At 40.3% G+C, this 18,425-nt stretch overlaps 3 protein-coding genes across 4 annotated transcripts; 2 read left to right on the plus strand and 1 right to left on the minus strand.

Annotated features, from left to right (window-relative positions):
• The first annotated feature begins 426 nt into the window (after nucleotides 1-426).
• LOC103480933 (RLA class II histocompatibility antigen, DP alpha-1 chain-like) lies at nucleotides 427-2,663 on the plus strand. Its single transcript, XM_008436131.2, has 3 exons — nucleotides 427-1,092; nucleotides 1,877-2,158; nucleotides 2,226-2,663. The coding sequence occupies exons 1-3, from the start codon at nucleotides 735-737 to the stop codon at nucleotides 2,363-2,365; spliced, it is 780 nt and encodes a 259-aa protein (XP_008434353.1). The 5' UTR covers nucleotides 427-734; the 3' UTR covers nucleotides 2,366-2,663.
• A 1,526-nt stretch (nucleotides 2,664-4,189) lies between these two features.
• Nucleotides 4,190-10,999, plus strand: LOC103480943 (rano class II histocompatibility antigen, A beta chain-like). The gene is made up of 6 exons (XM_008436142.3): nucleotides 4,190-4,271; nucleotides 7,409-7,681; nucleotides 8,603-8,816; nucleotides 9,255-9,322; nucleotides 10,265-10,390; nucleotides 10,664-10,999. Exons 1-6 carry the CDS (start codon nucleotides 4,226-4,228, stop codon nucleotides 10,690-10,692), a joined length of 756 nt encoding a protein of 251 aa, XP_008434364.1. The 5' UTR covers nucleotides 4,190-4,225; the 3' UTR covers nucleotides 10,693-10,999.
• A 2,357-nt stretch (nucleotides 11,000-13,356) lies between these two features.
• On the minus strand, nucleotides 13,357-17,570 carry LOC103480934 (serine protease FAM111B-like). 2 transcript variants are annotated; one of them, XM_008436133.2, is made up of 6 exons: nucleotides 17,361-17,570; nucleotides 16,556-16,612; nucleotides 16,398-16,469; nucleotides 15,590-15,652; nucleotides 15,046-15,117; nucleotides 13,357-14,964 (listed from the first exon to the last, which is right to left on the minus strand). In XM_008436133.2, exons 1-6 carry the CDS (start codon nucleotides 17,385-17,387, stop codon nucleotides 13,675-13,677), a joined length of 1,581 nt encoding a protein of 526 aa, XP_008434355.2. In that variant the 5' UTR covers nucleotides 17,388-17,570; the 3' UTR covers nucleotides 13,357-13,674. The 2 variants fall into 2 exon arrangements, with proteins under 2 accessions (XP_008434355.2, XP_081456150.1); XM_081600024.1 differs by lacking the exon at nucleotides 16,556-16,612.
• Between the last annotated feature and the right edge of the window lie 855 nt (nucleotides 17,571-18,425).

The following is an 18,425-nucleotide window of genomic DNA, read 5'->3' on the forward strand; positions in this document are numbered from 1 at the left end:
GCCATCACCCTCAGGCCGTTGTGACTGCAGCTGGTTTCTGGGGGTGATGCTAACACCATACTAGCTGCTCAGAGTTCATCCTCTGCTGGTCGGATGAACTCAGACCAGCAGAGGATGAAACTTTTCACACAATAAGGAATAATCACTGAGACTGATTTATAATCAGGTCAGAGAATTTATCAAAACATCCCAAATCTGGTTCATTCCACTGATAGTTTATCTCTTTAACTGCTGATGAAAAGACAAACTAGAAAATAGAAATGATAAATGATGAAATGATGGAAAACACAAAATATTTCCTCTTTTAATATTTTATCAGATTTTTTAAAACTCCGTGGAGATAAAAGATGTAAACTTTGATCCTGTTGTCTAATCTGAAACACAGTTTAAATATTCATCTCATAATGTTTATCATTTATTCAGACTGGAACCAGTTGAACCTGTTTTCCTTTCTCACCTGACAGTAGAGATCTCCTTTAACACTTTAACAGAGTCTGAGTGAGAAGAAGGAACATTTATAAAACCTGGACAGGTGAACCAGAGTCAGAGGAATCTGACCCAATGACCTGCAGGTAGAGGGCAGAGTCCAGTCACAGTCTGACCAATCAGAGAGCAGGAGCCAGCCTGGAGCATCAGCCTACCTGCTGATGACATCACCAAACAGTACTCTGTGATTGGCTGCTGGATGGAGAGTTTCTGACTGACTCCGTGAGTTCAGACCAGACCAGCTGAAGATGGAGCTGCTGCTGCTGCTGCTCTGTGTGTCTGCGGCTGCTGAGCGTCTGCCCTCCTCATCCAGCCTGGTTACTCGGCGTGATCGTTCTGACCCGTTCCTGCTCCCTCCAGTCCAACATGAGGACCTAGAGGTGGTGGCTTGTTCACCTGCTAATGAAATGGACATGATGGCTCTGGATGGTGAACACGTTTGGCACGCCGACTTCATCCAAGGAAAAGGAGTCGTCACCATGCCGCACTTTCTCGTCCATCCAGATTTCCCAGGGTTTTATGAGCGAGCTGAGAAGAGAGAGAAGTTCTGCAAAGACAACCTGAAGACTCTCCGCTTAGAAATGAAGGACATCCCTGATCCGCTTGGTGAGAAAAGAGTTCCTGAACTGGTAGAGAACAAGATGGGATAAGACTGAATAGACTAATCGTTAGTCTCATTTCAACAGGGAAACATTTGGTTTCTCCTCCTGCTTTGTTCAGTTCAATCCAGATTCCTGGTGGCTCTGTGTGTGTGTGCATGTGTGTGTGTGTGTGTGTGTGTGTGTGTGTGCGCGTGTGTGTGTGTGTGTGTGTGTGTGTGTGTGTGCGTGTGTGTGTGTGTGTGTGTGCATGTGCGTGTGTGTGTGTGTGTGTGTGTGTGTGCATGTGCGTGAGTGTGTGTGTGTGTGTGTGTGTGTGTAGGTGTGTGTGTGTAGGTGTGTGTGTCTTCTGGTTGTTGATGTTTAATGTCATCTTGTGTGTGTGTGTGTGTCTGTCTGTCTGGGTGTGTCTGTCTCTGCGTGTGTGTGTTTGTTTGTAATACCTTGTGGGGACGATTTTCCTGACACATACTATGTTGTGGGGACCAATTGCTCCTTGTGGGGACCGAATCCTGGTCCCCACAAGGGGAAACGCTGTTTTTGGGTCAGGGGTCAGATTTAGGACTAAGGTGTGAATTGAGTTTTGGTTAGGGTTAGGTATGTGATAGTTAGGGTTAGGTAAAGGGTAAAGGTAAGGTTTAGGCTGTAGAAATGAATGGAAGTCAATGGAAAGTCCCTACAAAGATAGCCACGCAAACATGTGTGTGTGTGTGTGTGTGTTTGTGTTTAATGTGTGTGTTTAATGTGTGTCCTCCGGTCATAATGTGTCCTCTGACCCTCCCTGCCATCAGATCCCCCCTCCAGCCTGCTCTACCCGGCCCACCATGCGGTTCTTGGGGAGAAGAACGTTCTGGTGTGTCATGTCTCTGGTTTCTGTCCGGCGCCGGTCCAGGTGTCCTGGATGAAAAACGGACAGGAAGTGACGTCGGGCAGCAGCCTCACCATCCCGCTGCCCAGCAGGACCAGCAGCTTTACCCAGATCTCCAGGCTGGACTTCATTGTTCAGTTTGGAGACGTCTACAGCTGCTCGGTGGACCATCAGGCTCTGAGGAAGCCACTTACCAGGACCTGGGGTGAGCGGCCTTTGACTAGACAGGAAGCAGCTGAAACGGTGACAGACTGACTGTTTCCTGTCTGCAGAGTTCCAGGTGGAGGCGCCGCCCGGGCCCGGCGACGGCCCAGCCGTTCTGTGTGCAGTAGGAGTGATGGTGGGTCTGCTGGGAGCGGCCACCGGAGCGTTCTTCATGGTTAAAGGGATGCAGCTGATTGGTCCATCCTGAACCTCCTGACAGGAAGTCTTGGTTGTGTCCAAAGTCCTGGTTCTGATCCAACACTTGGATCCGATCAGTTCGGATCAGTCTGAGATTCAACATTCAAGCTCCTGGACTCAGGCTGGTCTTTATAGAAATATGATCTCTAGATGTTCTGGAGCCGACGCTTCATTTCATAACGAAGAAACGGGTTCAGGAAACCCGAACGTCTGATCCTCAGTTGGTTCTGGACTGAATCCGTTTTTTCTGGCTGGTACTGATGATTGTTTTCTGATTTAAATGAAATTAAAAACATTTTCTCTCTGAAGTTATGAATTTATGTTCTCATTAATCTAAAACATTTCACCGTTGCAGTGAATCTTTAAATAATGTTGTGTTAATTAAAATGAGTTTCAATCAACTGTGTAACAATCTGACTAGCAAACAGCAGGAAGTATTTACTTTTCTTCAAATAAAGAACCTGAACTAAATATTTATTTAGTGGGAAAACCATTCCATCAATACTGTTCCACAGTATTTAATATTAATTCACATAAAGATGTTGTTCTCTTTAAACCGGCTCTGTCCAAAGCTTTGACTGGAACAACCTGAAACTTTTCCTTTGTTTTGTTACTCATTTCAGAAAAATTCAAAATGATTTAAATATAATAACTAAATGAAACATATAATAATAAATTATAAATGCTGGAGGACACAGAGATTCAACTCTCTGAGAACAATGGAGATAAAACCAGGATGACAGAAAGTCAGAGGAGAAAAATGAAACCAAAATGTTGATTTTACACTGAGGAAGAAAAAAACACGACAGGAAAGAAACAGAAAACAGGCTGAAAATGAACCAGGCTGACAGGAAACAGTCAGGCAGGAAAACAGGCTGAGGAACAGAAACTAACCTGAGACTCAGGAAGAAAAACCTGAAGATGACAGGAAACTGAAAACATCCAAAACACAAATTATGAGAATGAATCTGTACAAAAGGAAAACATGAATAAAACCTGTACAGTCATAAAACTCATCTGACTTTATTTTTAGAAAGTATTTACTGAACAATATTCATCTGTTAGACGTTTAGTGTCATGATAAAACATTTCCACGACCTTCAGCTGCAGAAACCAGGCGTGGCAGACGACCTTCAGGCGTGGCAGACGACCTTCAGGCGTGGGAAACGACCTGGAAATCAAACGTTTATAATGTCCGTCAGCATCATAAACAGAGATAAGACAATAACATATAACATCCATAAATTCAGTTATGAGACAATAGAAACCAAAGTTCAACACATTTATTAGATTTCAAGAAACAAAAACGTCCATCAAGCCAAACGAACTTTCTGACTTTAATAATTCAGTTTATTTAAATTACACCAAATCAACAACATGCATTTTCTTAAAATAACTTTTATAAAACACCAAAAATATCACAGTTTGTTTCTGATTTGGGAAAATGTAAAGAAACCTGAGGATGTAAAAAGTTGGAACTGTAACGGATCAGAAAACTTTAAATTCATCCGAACAAATTAAATGTTTTTATCTCTTTAAGTTTTAGAGAAACATTTGGAAACATTTGCTGATTTTTAGAATATTTAATATAATTTTACCATTTTTTTATTTATATAACTTACATTAAACAGATAAGAGGCGAAGGATTCCTGCAGCAGGTTTTTTATCTTCAGTAGAACCATCAGAACCAACAGTACCATCAGAACCATCAGAACCAGTGGATCCAGTGGATCCAGTGATCACCTGCTGCTCTGCTCCTGTCAGGTCAATCTGCCCGGTAACAGGTGACTCCGCAGTCGCCGTGTGATTCTCCGTCCTGGTTCCAGCATCCAGGCTCTGAGGCTCTCAGTTGGTCTCCTGACCTGCAGGAATGGGTCGCTCTCTACTCCTGGTTCTGGTTCTGGTCCAGACTGCAGGTAGGAACCAATCGTTCAGCTTCCTCAGATCAACCAGAGCTGATATGGAGAAACGCTTTATGATTTATTTAAATCTGTTGATACGTTTTATGTTTCTGATTCATTTCAACCTGTTTTCTGAGACCAGCTCTGATTGGTCGGATCTGATCTGGATTATAATAAATGATAATAAACATAAATAGCTTCAAATTTAATAGTAGACAAACAAACATTCACTCCAATATGAAACAAACAAACGCTGGACGCCATCAGAATTTGGGGTCAGTCAAACTTTCATCACAGTCAAAAATGTGCAGTCAGTCCTCTTTGTGTTTATTTTCTTAAATTGTAATTACCAAATTCACTGAATCTCCAAAATGTTCTCATTTTTCTTTTAACAACATATTTTAATGTTTGAATTCAACTCCAATATAAATTATCCTGTTTTAAGTTTTAAATGAGATCTCAATATAATTTAGGATCACAGCAACAAATTGATCATGTTTCTGTTGAAGCGCTTCATTGATTAAAAAAAAAAGATTATAACTGATAGTTCCAGGACAATAAGAGGTCTTTTAACCTTTCTAATTAAAATTTATCACAGCTGTATTTTATAGGAAATTTATTCTGTTTAATTTAAATGCAATTAAATAACATATGGTATACAAAAGTACTATAAACACGGCAGTATTAATGATCTGCAATTCTTAACACTGAAAAACATATTTTATTTATTTCTTATTATTTTATGTAACTACAGCATAGATTTTCAAAAAAGGAGAGGATCAAACATCTTTAAAAATGTTAAATCAAGGGACGCTGTTATTTTATTCCCATTGATAACTTTGTATTTACTGTCTGTGTCTACAACGGTTCAGCTTTTAATTATTTATTTATTTTTAAATATTTATTTTGAAAACATTTTTCTTTGCCTAGAATGTTCTCTACCTATTTTACGTGTTATAGTCTTCGTTGCAGTGTGTGTGTTTTATAGCTGTATGTGTTTTATAGCTGTTTGTGTGTGTGTGTGTGCGTGTGTGTGTGTGTGTGTGTGTGTGTGTGTGTGTGTGTGTGTGTGTGTGTGTGTGTGTGTGTGTGTGCATGGTCTTGTCTTGAGTCCCCAGTAGGGTATATAAACAAGGATATGTGTGTGTGTGCGTGTGTGTGTGTGTGTGTATACCAGGTTTTTATATCCTTATGGGAACCCATTTCTGTCTACATTGTGGAGTTTTGGGGACCATTTCTCCTTGTGGGGACATTTTCTTGGTCCCCATGAGAGAAATTGTTGTTCTTGGGTTTTAGGGTCTGTGATGGTTAGGTTTAGGGTAAAGGTAAAGGTAAGGGTTAGGTATGTGATGGGTAGGGTTAATTATTATGGTAAGGGTTAGCCTATAGAAATTAATGGAAGTCAATGTGAAGTCCCCACAAGTGATGAAAACACGACTGTGTGTATGCGTGTGTGTGTGTGTGTGTGTGTGGGGAGGGGGGGGTGTGTGTGGGTGTGTGTGTGTGTGTGTGTGTGTGGGTGTGTGTGTGTGGGTGTGTGTGTGTGTTTGTGTGTGTGTGTGTGGGGGGGGGGGGTGTGTGTGTGCGCGTGTGTGTGTGTTTAACTTATCTCGAATGTCTCTTTTTGCTCGTCTCCCCCTCTTGGCGTCGGCGTTGCTGCAGCAAAATCGCCCCCCTCTCTTTCCTCCGGTTTCCTGTCAGTCCAACTGGTTCTGCTGTTGGATCTTTGGGTTGTCCAGATCGTCCCTTAGACCAGTCGTTTCCAAACATTTTCTGTTCCCCCGCCCCCATGGATTACAAGTAGGGAGAGTTAGACTCTGGTTGTCTGTTTGGAAGATATGTGTGTGTGGGGGGGGTATTTTAGAGACTCCCTGTCATACTCTTCCATCCCACTCAAACAACCCCCCAACCTCCAACGCACATAGTGTTCATCGTTGTTGTTTTTCATTTATCCATACCGTCCTGTAGGAGGGGCGCCCCACAGTTTGGGAACCTCTGCCTTAGTCAATGTCCATGTTGTCCACAGATAAAACAGCATCAACAGAGTCGTCTTCTCTCACAGCTCTGAAGCATGTCTGTCTTTTCTTTCTCTACACTGATACCAGAGGAGGTTGTTAAAGCTCAGCCTCACACAGTTTCCAGTCTGAATGTCCAGCAGGAGAGCAACAGTCGTCCCCTGAATGAAATGTTTCATTAGTTCTCTGGTGAAAAAAAGGTTAGGATCAGCAGACCCTTGAGTCCCTGGAAGTGATTTAGGTCTTCTTGATCCTTCAGATCTTCTCGATCACTTTCATCAGCTGGGTTTATAGGAGGAACATCATCTGGTCCCTGGGAGGACAGGTTAGAGGAGCTGAGGTCAGAGGTCAGATGCTCTGCAGTGAGGTTCAGACAGAGGGAAGAGAAGAATAGAAACCAATTATAGGTTGTTTTGTTGTTTTTCCTATACATGTTTATTTATGAATCTTATTTTAACCTTTTGCGTAATCATAGTTTTAGTCATTTATATATTATGGCTCCTGTTTGTGGAACAGTTTGTCAGAGAAACCTGAGGGCTAATTGTTTATACAGCTCTTTGAGCTGCATTAGCATGAAAAGGTGCTTTATAAATAAAATTGATTATTTGGGGGAATAAAATCATTTGTTTATTTAGATTGCGTTCTTAGACCCTTTCTTCATGAATTGGGTGGGATTTTCCTCTTTAGACTGCAAACGTCTTTGCAAAATCCAACAAATCAGCTCTGTGGTCGCTCTGCCTCTGAATCCTCTAAGAAGGGCCTTTATTTCCCTTAAACGTCTTTAGGATTCTCTAAAAGTTTGGTTCCCTCAATTTAAAAAACCAAAACTCAAGAAAATGCCTGCCCTATTTACCAATAAGGACTTTCACTGGGACTCTAACCTGGAAACTTTGACTAAACAGCTGGAAAAACTGAAATATTAATGTAGGTTTAGAAGAACTTCAGACCTGATTCATTATATGGCAAATGATAGAAAAGTCCAGTTAGAGGCGACTGTGGTAACAAAAAGTGACCTTTGACCTGCTGGTAGCTTTATTTATACTGTTAGATTGTTTTTATGTTTTCTGGATGTTTTCTACTGTAATGTTGTTTAGATGTTTTCTATATTGTCTGAATGTTTAACCCTTTCCCCTCCAGCTGGTTTTATGAGCCATGAATTGTTCCGCTGCCACTTTAACTCCTCGGCGCTGCAGGACCTTCACTACAGCTACTCCTACATCTACAACAAGGTGGAGTTCATCCAATTCGACAGCCGTGTTGGATCCTTCGTTGGTCTGAACTCGTTTGGTCAGAAACTGGCAACCAGCTGGAACAACGACACCGAATGGCTGGACTCCATGAAAACCTACAGAGAGAAGATCTGCCAACCCAACGCTGAGCTCTGGTATAGATTAGTGTTAGATAGATCAGGTGAGCTCTTCACTCTGACTGATATCCATCCATCCATTTTCTTTACACCCTTGTCCCTCAGTGGGGTCGGGAGGGTTGCTGTCGCAGGGCAACACAGAGACACACAGGACACACAAACATGCACACACACACACCTAGGGACAATTTGGAGAGGCCAATTAACCTGACAGGCATGTTTTTGGACTGTGGGAGGAAACCGGAGTACCTGGAGAAAACCCACCATGCACAGGGAGAACATGGAGACTCCATGCAGAAAGACCCCAGGCCGGGAATCAAACCCAGAACCTTCGTGCTGCAAGGCAACAGCTCTACCAACTGCGCCACTGTGCAGCCCTCTGACTGATATATATAATACAGATGTTATAATAAAATCATAACATCTGTTTGACTCATTTAGTATGTTGCTAAGACTAACCTTAAATCAACGACTGAGAAGCATAAATAATAATTCTTATTATTCAGGTGAAATAAAATTTGGTTCTGCAGGGTGAAGCTAAACACAGTAGATTTTTATTTAATTTATATTTGTTGAATCTCATTTTACAGTAACTCTTTATAATTTTATATTTTATTAAAAATCTCCTTTCTATGATTGATTACATCTGGATTTTCAGAATGATTGGAAATTTTAGTTATTTGGGATTCAATTGCCATTTTATTAAATCTGCTCTCAGTTTACAGTATATTATTTATTTTTAATATTTTTACCTTTGTGTGAATCTGCATGTTTTATTTGCTGCTGCAGCTGAAATTCATCTGAAAGATATTTAAATATTTTCTATTTGCAGAAGGAAATTAATAATTTTATCACAACTATAAATCCATATTTATAACGACCTGATTAATAAATTTGCTCTGGGTCAAAGGTCATATCAATAAATGTTGACCTGAGCATGTCTAACTCTCCTCTTCCTGTTTCAGTGGCGCCATCGGTCGCTCTGAGCTCCGTGGCGCCCCCTGCTGGTGGCCGTCCCGCGATGCTGACCTGCAGCGTCTACGGCTTCTTCCCCAAACAGATCAGAGTCACCTGGATGAGAAACGGACAGGAAGTCACCTCTGATGTCACTTCCACCGCCGAGCTGCCAGACGGCGCCTGGCTCTACCAGATCCACTCCAGCCTGCAGTTCAAACCCAGGTGAGTTTAGGTAACACACACACCAGGTGAGTTCAGGTAACACGCACACCAGGAGAGACCAAAAAAAAAGACCAGGGTGACCTGGTCTAAACCTTGATGACCCTTGATGACCCCTGATGACCATCAGTGACCAGTGATCAGAGATTAAGTATTTTTACCAAACCTCACAGACTAAAGTCTGTATGTCTGGGAGGAAATCCAGCAGCCAGTTGTACAGGGGGCTGTTGAGTCCAGGGGGCGCTGGTGAGCTCCCCTTTGATTGGGTTTAATCCATAATGAGAACCATGAAGCTACCAGACAGACAGATGGACGGGCAGACCGGCTCTGTGGTTGAAATGGAGCCAACATGGCGGCCTGCCGCTTCATGTTCAGAAGCTGATGCTGGTCGGTGTGAACAGAACCAAACGGGTCTCAGAACTGCTGCTTGATGTCCTGCAGGTCTGGAGAGAAGATCTCCTGCATGGTGGAGCATCTGAGCTTAGAGGAGCCGCTGACCATCGACTGGAGTAAAAACCTGCATGACTGTCGCCGTTCAACATCTGGCACTTTCTACAATTAAACCTTTCAATGAGAAAACGATCACAGCAAATCAGCAGAGGCTCAATCAGAGGCTCAAGATTTCCTACAGGACAAATAAATTATTTTCTATTCCACATGAAGAAATTAAATGAATCCACAAAAACTCTAATGAATTATTCCGCTAATTGAGATGTGATTTGGTAAACTGGACTGAACTAAGAAATGCATGAGATACATAAAACATTAAAATCTTAATGAACTTGAAGCACTTCAAGACGTCTCCTTGGAGAAACTCAATTATCAATCTGCAGTGATTTATTTTCTTCCACTCAAACTGTTTAAGGTTCATTTCTCTGCAGTCAGATCTATTTAGGTAATCAACACTTTCAATTCTTATGTTTATTATTCTTTCAGCAGAAATAAATCGGCTTTCTGAGGCCAAATTATAAACTCACCAAACCTCCATCCTGGATGGAAGTTGTGAATTTGACTCCATTTTGTCCATATTTGATCAAACTAGAGATTTCTATTGACATTTGGTGAGTTTCCGCTCATAAGGCGGATCAAAAGTTAAAAAAAACGTTTTTGAGCCTCCTCAAGGGGCGTGGCCACTTTGACATGCCAAAATATAAAAGTTATTAAAAGTTAATGGCATGTCATTGTGTTAATGTTATGTTATCTTGCTATCATGTTTGAAATAAATAAATCAGAAATGTTTCAATATGATGATGTGAAATCATGTTTTCACAAATGACCTGATGAATCTCTGTGAGAGCATGAATGACCCGTCACTGATTTCAAATAAGACGATGAACGCAAACTGAAATCTGGCATCTTCCTGGGTTCAACTAATGTTTTCTAACTTAATCTGTGACTGTCTGCTCACCTGTCTGTCTGCTCACCTGTCCGACTTCCCTTTGTCTGTTAAGCTCCGCCCCCTGGTCAACCCATGCCTGAGTCAGAGAAGACCAAAATTGCGTTTGGAGTTTTAGGACTGATCCTGGGTCTGGTTTTGTCTCTAACTGGATTCATCTACTACAAGAAGAAAGCAGGAGGTCAGAACCAGTTTAAAATCAATTTAAACCAGTTTGAAACCAGTTTAAAATCAATTTAAACCAGCTTCACAAACAGATTAAAACCAGATTTTATCAATTTATTTGTTGATTTTTGGACAATATGTGAATAAATCTGGATCTAGAATATCTAGATCTTTAATCTGGTTGGTTTACATGTAGACTTAGTTTACATAGATCTGGTTTACATTTCCCAGTCCTTTGGTGTGAGTCTAGATTATTTCTTTAGCTCAAACCTTCATTGTTTTTGTTCAGCTCTGCCTCCCATCTTGTCCATGAACTGAGGAACAGAACCGGATGCGGACCTGAAGCCTGGTTCTGATCATCATGAATCTTCATTGTGGCTCCAGATGATCGTTTTCAGAGTTGAAATGTGTTGTTGGTTCATTTTTCTTCAGTTCTCTCTGATTTTATTTTGTTGCTCCAGAGGATTTCAGCTCCTTTGTCTCCATGATGGAGGAAAACGTTTCATGTCCTTACATGAGTATTTTTTAGAAAAGCTGAGATCAAATGATGATCATGTAATTCTGTTGATAATAAATATAATTAATATTAACAATATTTTGTGCCATTTTTTTGGTGGCTTTTAACTTCCTGGTTCACAATAAACTTTGGGATTTTTTCCTAAATTGTTTTAATGTTTCATGTTTTATCTGCTCTGAAGTTTCCAGTTTAATTGTTTATTTATTGGGTATATAACAATATTCCTGAGGTCCAAATGATACAAATATTAATACAACACAAGACTGTTGACATTAACACATACACTCACTGGCCACTTTATTAGGTACACCTGTCCAGCTGCTTGTAACACTTAAAGGCTCAGCAAGTCGTCCTTTAAAGAGCCTGAGGTGAGAAACAGCAGGCAAAGTTTGCATAAGAATATAAACACATTAAATGTTTTATCCAAAACATTTATCATGTACAAACGTACACAGAATATTAATGCTGAGCATTTGGTTTATACACATTAAATGCAATTGTTAGATTTATAATCATTTTAACATAATCCAAAATTTTAATCAGGTTAAATTAACCATAATTTAAATATAGTAAAAATATACATTTCAAGATCAGTTTAAAGTGCACTTTCCAATAATCAATTAAAAGAGAGACCGAGAAATATATACTGCACAATATCAAACTTAAGTGTAGTTACATTCAGATCTGATCAATTTTAACTTCATTTTAAACTTCACTGCCTCGGCATCAATACAAAACGGTCAGAAACGGATAAAATCACTGATGATTTCAATCAGAGTGGTTTGTACTTGGCCACAATGAGGCGACAGAATCCAGGAGATGCTCCAGGTAAACGGGGGCCACGATTCTGACAAAACAACCAGCAGAAGTTTCATATGTCAAAACAAAAACTGCCGTCAGACACAGATCTGGATCAATTAGTGTGGAAGAAGCCACACAGCAAATCACAACCACAGTGGAGTAAGTAAAAGCTGAGAGCTGGAGACTTTAAAGAAGCTGGCAGAGTTTGGGACATCACAGGAAGTGGGCCCACAAAAATAAAAGTCTGAGTAACTGCAGGTTACATGCTCATTAACATAAATGTGGAATCAGCCAATCACATGGCAGCAACTCATTTAGTCATGGCCGAGACGGTCTGCTGCAGCTCAAACTGAGCATCAGAACGAGGAAAACAATGATCCAAGAGACTCTGAACGTGGCCTGGTGGTTGGTACCAGATGGGATCTGAAGCTCTGCCATGAGGGATTGAAGTTTAGAGGCAGCAGAGCCGTGCAGAGACATTTTGAGGGCTCAGAATTAAAGAGGGGCTCATTGAACAAGAGCTGAAAACATAGAACAACATCTCAATCTGGAAAGAAGCAGAAAAAAAGAACAATTAAAGGATTTAATGACAGTAATGAATAACAGTTTTTTGCCGCTCGGGGCCCCAGCAGATGATTTGAGCTGAGATCTCGGGTGAACATCCCAGAAGCTGATTAGCGGATGCTCTCCCCCCCGGGGCCCGACACCGGTGGTGGAGGTCGGGAACGGGTGACGTCCTGAAGAGCCGAAGGATGCGGGTGGAGAAGGGGGGGGGTGGTTGAACACAGCTGGAAAGCAGCTGACGGCATGGGTGAGGATCCTTATATGCAGAGCTTGATTGATGATTGGACGCTCCAGATGAGGTTCAGTGCTGAGGTTGGAGGTGAGCATGACGCAGCAATGGGAGGAACAGCGGGAACTTGTGCTTAAGCTTCATGACAACAACCCATATTAATGAATAATCTAATATTTAATCAGCTCAAACTGTATCACTGTCATCATGTGGGGACAATACATAGCTAATCTAGTCCATGTTCTATTAATTAGTTTTTATTTCTTTACTTATTTTGTTTATTTTGTGGCCTTCTACTTTCTTCTTTCAGTTGTAATAGTAAATTATGTTTTTTTAAAATAGATTAAACACATAACTTTACGCAAAAATTATCTTCTAATTCCAGCAGTTTTCCCCGCTCACCTGCAGTTTAACGCTTTTCTTGCAGTGTGCAGCTTTGTCCACTTGATGGCGCTGTTGAGTCAAATATATTACTTGATAAAGTGTTGGAACGAAAAATCTCAACTGTTTCTTAAGGGTTCTGGTATTTTTCGGTTGTCCTGTGGTGCACGATTTGAAAAACTGTCAAGAAGGACTGGAGGGTATTATTACACTCATTGGACATTTTATATGGAATTTAGATTATATGAAAGAAGAAAAACACGCTATTTTCTCATCCCAATAAGAGTCAGAACAGCTGTCTCATATGTGGGACTGTTTCCTGGTGTCATTGAGGGGAAAGTGACCTGCTGCACCTGTTACCTTCTGTTTAGCTTGTATTGCAATACCTGAACACACATGAAGCTTTTAGCACCAGTTCCTTCCAGTCTGCATGTTTATTTTGGTTTTGTTTGGTAAGAAATCTCTGGATTAGCAAACATTAGTCTGAAGCCCAGATACAACACAGGGTTATTATCAAACAGCATTTTCTTAAAGAGGTAAGAATCCAGCGTCAGAGCAATGAAAAACATTTCATACATTTTATTTGAAAAAAGATAAATAATTCAGTTCTCATAAATAAATCCACAAACCAGCAAATGGACAATATTCAGACTGAATTAACTATCTTGATTTTATATGAGGCGTATGAAATTCAACAACATGATCCTAGATGTTTTTGTATAAATGTATTCAATGCAATGTTCCATGAGTTAAAATGATCTCGTGCTGCATGATGTGCTATTTGACTTATGAAATCTAATTTAAACGCCTAACTTGTGTCCATTTCCTCCTCAGAATCTGATTGTTTTCCTGTTTTTCCCTGATTCTCCACACAGAGAGGCCGATCTTTAGTTTGTCTTAGTCCAGCAGATTCAAGGATCTCCTGAAGGTATGGATTCCCCTCTGCTGCCACCAAAACGTTCCTCAACAAATCCTCCATGCCATTTTTCTGGAGCTCTCCCAGAAGCTTTTTGAATATCTCGACCACAGGGAAGGCACATCCTATAACACCGTGACCAGGAATTGGATTATCAATGTACAATCCACCAATGTGCAAACCAAACACCCGTCCAAAAATATCAAACACTGGGGAGCCAGAGGAGCCCTCATACATGAAGCTGTTGTAGGTGACATAATTATCTCTGTTGAGATCCCTGAGCTGGTCAATAACAGTAGGAAGATCATCCTTATTGGGCATTAGATTCTGGATTACAGCCTGCTCCCTGTCCTCTTTTCTAACGATAAATGTAAAATCTATTTTCTTCTCTCCTCTTCCTGCTGGATAACCAACAACACAAGCCCTATGATCATCTGGTACCGGTCCAAATATCCTCAGGAGACCTGGAGGTATTTCCTCCAGCTCTGCTTGTTTAAGGGCTCTGTTCTCATAGATGAGCTCCAATATGGCGACATCTGCATCACGAATCCCAAGACGCCACTTAGCTTGGAAGGTTTTCTTTGATTTATAATCCAGATTATTAAAATTGAACTCTACATTAATATTCAGATTTTTCAATAAGTTGTTTAAGTTTCTTTTCTCCCAATGTCTAAATAAGTGGAAACAGGTTTGAACAATGTTGCCACCCAGCACAAAACCTGTGCCGTGAGAAATGACATTTGAACCGGTTTCCCATATTTCCACGTAAAAAACAGATTGGCGGGGATTTACCAGCTGTGTCCCTGTGCTGCAGAATTCAGTAAAGGAACGCTGAACCATTTCAAAGTTCTCCTCTTTCATTTGCAGGGCTTCCTTAAAGGAACAAACAGAAAATCTACTTTCCACCCACGCTTTCAGTTTTAGAAAATCCTCGTGCTCTGGGTCATTTCTGCACTCTGAGTTTTCCAGATATTTTTCCCCCAGAGTTTCAGACTCACAGCCTGGTGGAACATTTTCACTCTCACTCACTGTACCTGAAATACCCCTGAGTGGCATTAATTCTCTCTCTCGTTTGTTTGTTGGAGAACATGTTTTATATGTTTTTCGGTAAGGCAGCTGGTCTTGTTTCAAACGTTGCTCTCCTGCTGTCCTCTTCTTCTTCCCATGTGGACGAGGTTTGACCTGCTGACAATCATTTAGGACGTTAATTTCAAGATTTCCGATCAAGAGATGAATTCTTCAGCTGTGTCCATTTCTACCCACCAGAGAATTGCCATCATTGCTGTCCCTGGTTCCCAGAGGAGTCCTGCTTTGACTCTGCAGCCCATCGGAGACCTTAGATCATCCAGTTAGATTATTAGTACCCAAACGGCTCCATTTTTAACCTCTTATCAGAACTTCACCTGCTAACAAGGGTAAAAATAAGACGGGTTTAAGAAACTGATGATTTTTAGCAAATTATTGATGTGAGTTTATATAATGTAAACAGCCAGAGATGCAGTAAGTTTATAGCAGGTGTGTGAATGATCTAATGATCGGACTGCTGATTGCAGCCAGTCCACAATGTTAGCAGAACTAGAGGGCCCCAAAACCACATTAGGGCCCCATGGAGGCCTGGGTTGGCCCTGCCACTGATATGTCTTTGGTGCCATTAGTCAGAGGTAGATTTATCCCTTGCTGGAAGCTAGTAGCATTTACAGTTATCATGTGCAGGCATAACAGAACAGGTTCATGTCAGCAGAAATGACCGTTGCTGATGTAGATAGAGTCAAACAGATCTTAAGTATCTTCTAAACCTGCAGCTCACCTGAAAGCCTGGAAATGCCCTCCATTTTTTCCTGGGTGGACTGGAGTCATTTCCAGGATCGATCTGATGAATAGAACAAAATATTAAATAAAAACTAACATGTGCAGCTGCTCATTGATCCTATACAACAGTGGTCCCCGCGGGCCGGATCCGGCCCGCCTCCACATTTGGTCCGGCCCCCTGAACAATACCAGAGAGCATTCATATTTTTTTTCATATATTGTATTTTCCGGCTTATACGTAGATTTTTCTTCAACCACCAGGGGGCTCTTTAGCAGGAAGTGTGTCCTGTAAACTGTGGGTGTTTTGTTTTGCATGGCGCATTGCTGCCATCTGTTGGACTTTTAGGGAACTGCTTGACTTTTATGTTATGTAATCAGTACGGTTTGTTTGCTAGCGGTAGAGCAGATGAACACGTGTTTGTTATAAACGCCGCATTCCAGGTCGAGTTCTTCGAAGCCTGTAAGTAGCAGCTTATACTTCAAAACGAGCCTTTATGTTAACATATGTTAGTTACTTTCCCTCAATGGAATATATACTAGTCAGTCCCAGTGACCGTTTCACTAACCGTTTTTGCTTTTTGGGTAAAAATCAATCGAGAAACGCGACCCCCAGCCCCCCTTCAACAATTTCCGGCAGCGCAGGTGATAAACGTTTAACACTTTTTCTGTTACAAACTGACTCCGGCCCCCCAGCAGAGAAGGGAAAAGTTATGTGGCCCTCACAGGAAAAAGTTTGGGGACCCCTGCTATACAAGATGCAGATATTTATATGACAAATGTTAAGAAATGACCAAAGTCTTACTAACATTTTCTTTATCACATTTGGTCTCCTTGTCCATTTTGTTTTCTGTTCGTGTTCTCTTAGTTGGTGACTTCATCTGCCAACACAATAACAAAAAAATTAGAGTTCAAAAACTGAAACATAAGTTAGCCCAACAACAGTTCTTAGTGGAGAAGGACTCACCATGTCCTGACTTGTGGTTTTAAGCCCTTTTAGCTGAGAAGTTGAGGCGCTTTGCAACTAAAACAATAAAGATCAACATTAAAGTGCAGAAGTTGAAGTTTTGTTGTTTTCTTGATGAATTTGCTGCTGATGTAACGCCGTCTTTCTCCAAAGGTGGTCTCTGCAGGTCTTTGTTTTTTACAACTCTGCTTGTACACCAACTGCTAATGTTATTTTTTTAAACTTCTCTTTTGATTTACATGAAGGCGTACAATCCACACTTTCAGAATCTGTGAATAAGTTACAGGTTATGTAAATAATTCAAGACAATGTCTTGCAAAGGTGTGACTAAACTTGGGGTAAAATAATCTGAGCCATTCACATTTACAGTTTCAAGTTGGGCGATCCATGAGTGTTTGCTAAATGGGCTAAATGGTCCTCAGCCTAAAATGTTTGAGAAACAGGAAGTTAAGACATGACAGCCCCTCCCCCACCCGGATTTCACATTAAAAACACACATAAATCTCAATGCACTGACTTTGATTCACCTTTTTAAAAACTATTTCACACAAGCATTAACACATGTGCAACTCATGTGTTGCAAGTATATGAGTTGCATATATTGAGTTGCAAATAGGAAATAAAATTCTGAAATACTGAGGAGCTTCTAAACTCTTCCTGTTAAAAGCAGAAAACTTTAAAACACTTTTCAGTTTTAAAGATTTTTCGACAATATGAGTTAATCTGACTTCGCTTACATGTAATCAGCTCTTATACAGACATAACTTAGCTCGTAGTTATTCTGTTATAAACATTTTCTACTTACTGCGACTGTTCTGCAGGGTTGCATCATCGTGCAGTAAAATGTGAAAAAGTAAAGTAAAAACCAGACAAACTTAAAAGCTGAAGCTGGAGATGAAGAGAAAACATCACAGACGATCTTTAAGTGAGATAAACGGAGGATAAAATAGTTTAAAATGCTTTTAGTTGTGCAGCAGAACACCTGTGCATTCTGCTCCGCTCTCTCTCTCTCTCTCTCTCTCTCTCTCTCTCTCTCTCTCTCTCTCTCTCTCTCGACAGATCTAAAGGTAGAAGAAATGGCGCGAAATTTGCTGCATTCAGGTGCAGCTGGGAATTTACGGTTTTACTCTTCACCCATAGGAAAATTAGGGTTAAACACCACAGCTCTGAATTTATGCATTTCACTTTTCTTCTTAAAATGTCACCAGCTGCTCTCTGTTCATTTAGTAGCCATGTCATATATTATATTAATGTTGTGATTGCAAATCTTCATATTGTCACGTTTCATGACGGCCTTGAAATTGATTAGAGCGAATTGCAGACATTTAAGTTTTGCAGAGGCGGTGAAATAAACTGAGTCATAAACTCAGAACTTAATGATGGTGTGAGTGTTTCTTCAAGTAATTCACTTTAAAAGAGATAAAATTTATATTAATTTATTTCAACGTCTAAAAACATCACTCTGTTAATAAAACGCAGATTTAAGAGATCTTTACGATGGTCTTTTTCTGTCAATGATTAAATATTTATTATTATTATTATTATTATTATTATTATTATTATTATTATTATTATTATTATTACTTCCTACAAAAAGAATTTTATTCATTTTATATTTCATATAACCCCATAACTTTATTGTACTTCACTTATTTTCTGGCCTTCTACTTTTTTCTTTCCATTGTAATAATAAATTATGTTTTTTTAATCGAATTTTACGCAAAAAATATCTTCTAATTCCAGCAATTTAACTCTTGCAGTGTGCAGCTTTGTCCACTTGATGGCGCTGTTGAGTCAAACATCCGCCTTCATAAATTGTTGCAAGTGAAAAATCTCAACTGTTTCTTAAAGGTTCTGGTATTTTTCGGTT

The sequence above is a fragment of the Poecilia reticulata genome, chromosome 18 (genome assembly GCF_904066995.2).
Source record: "Poecilia reticulata chromosome 18, P_reticulata-male-v2, whole genome shotgun sequence".
NCBI lineage: Eukaryota > Metazoa > Chordata > Actinopteri > Cyprinodontiformes > Poeciliidae > Poecilia > Poecilia reticulata.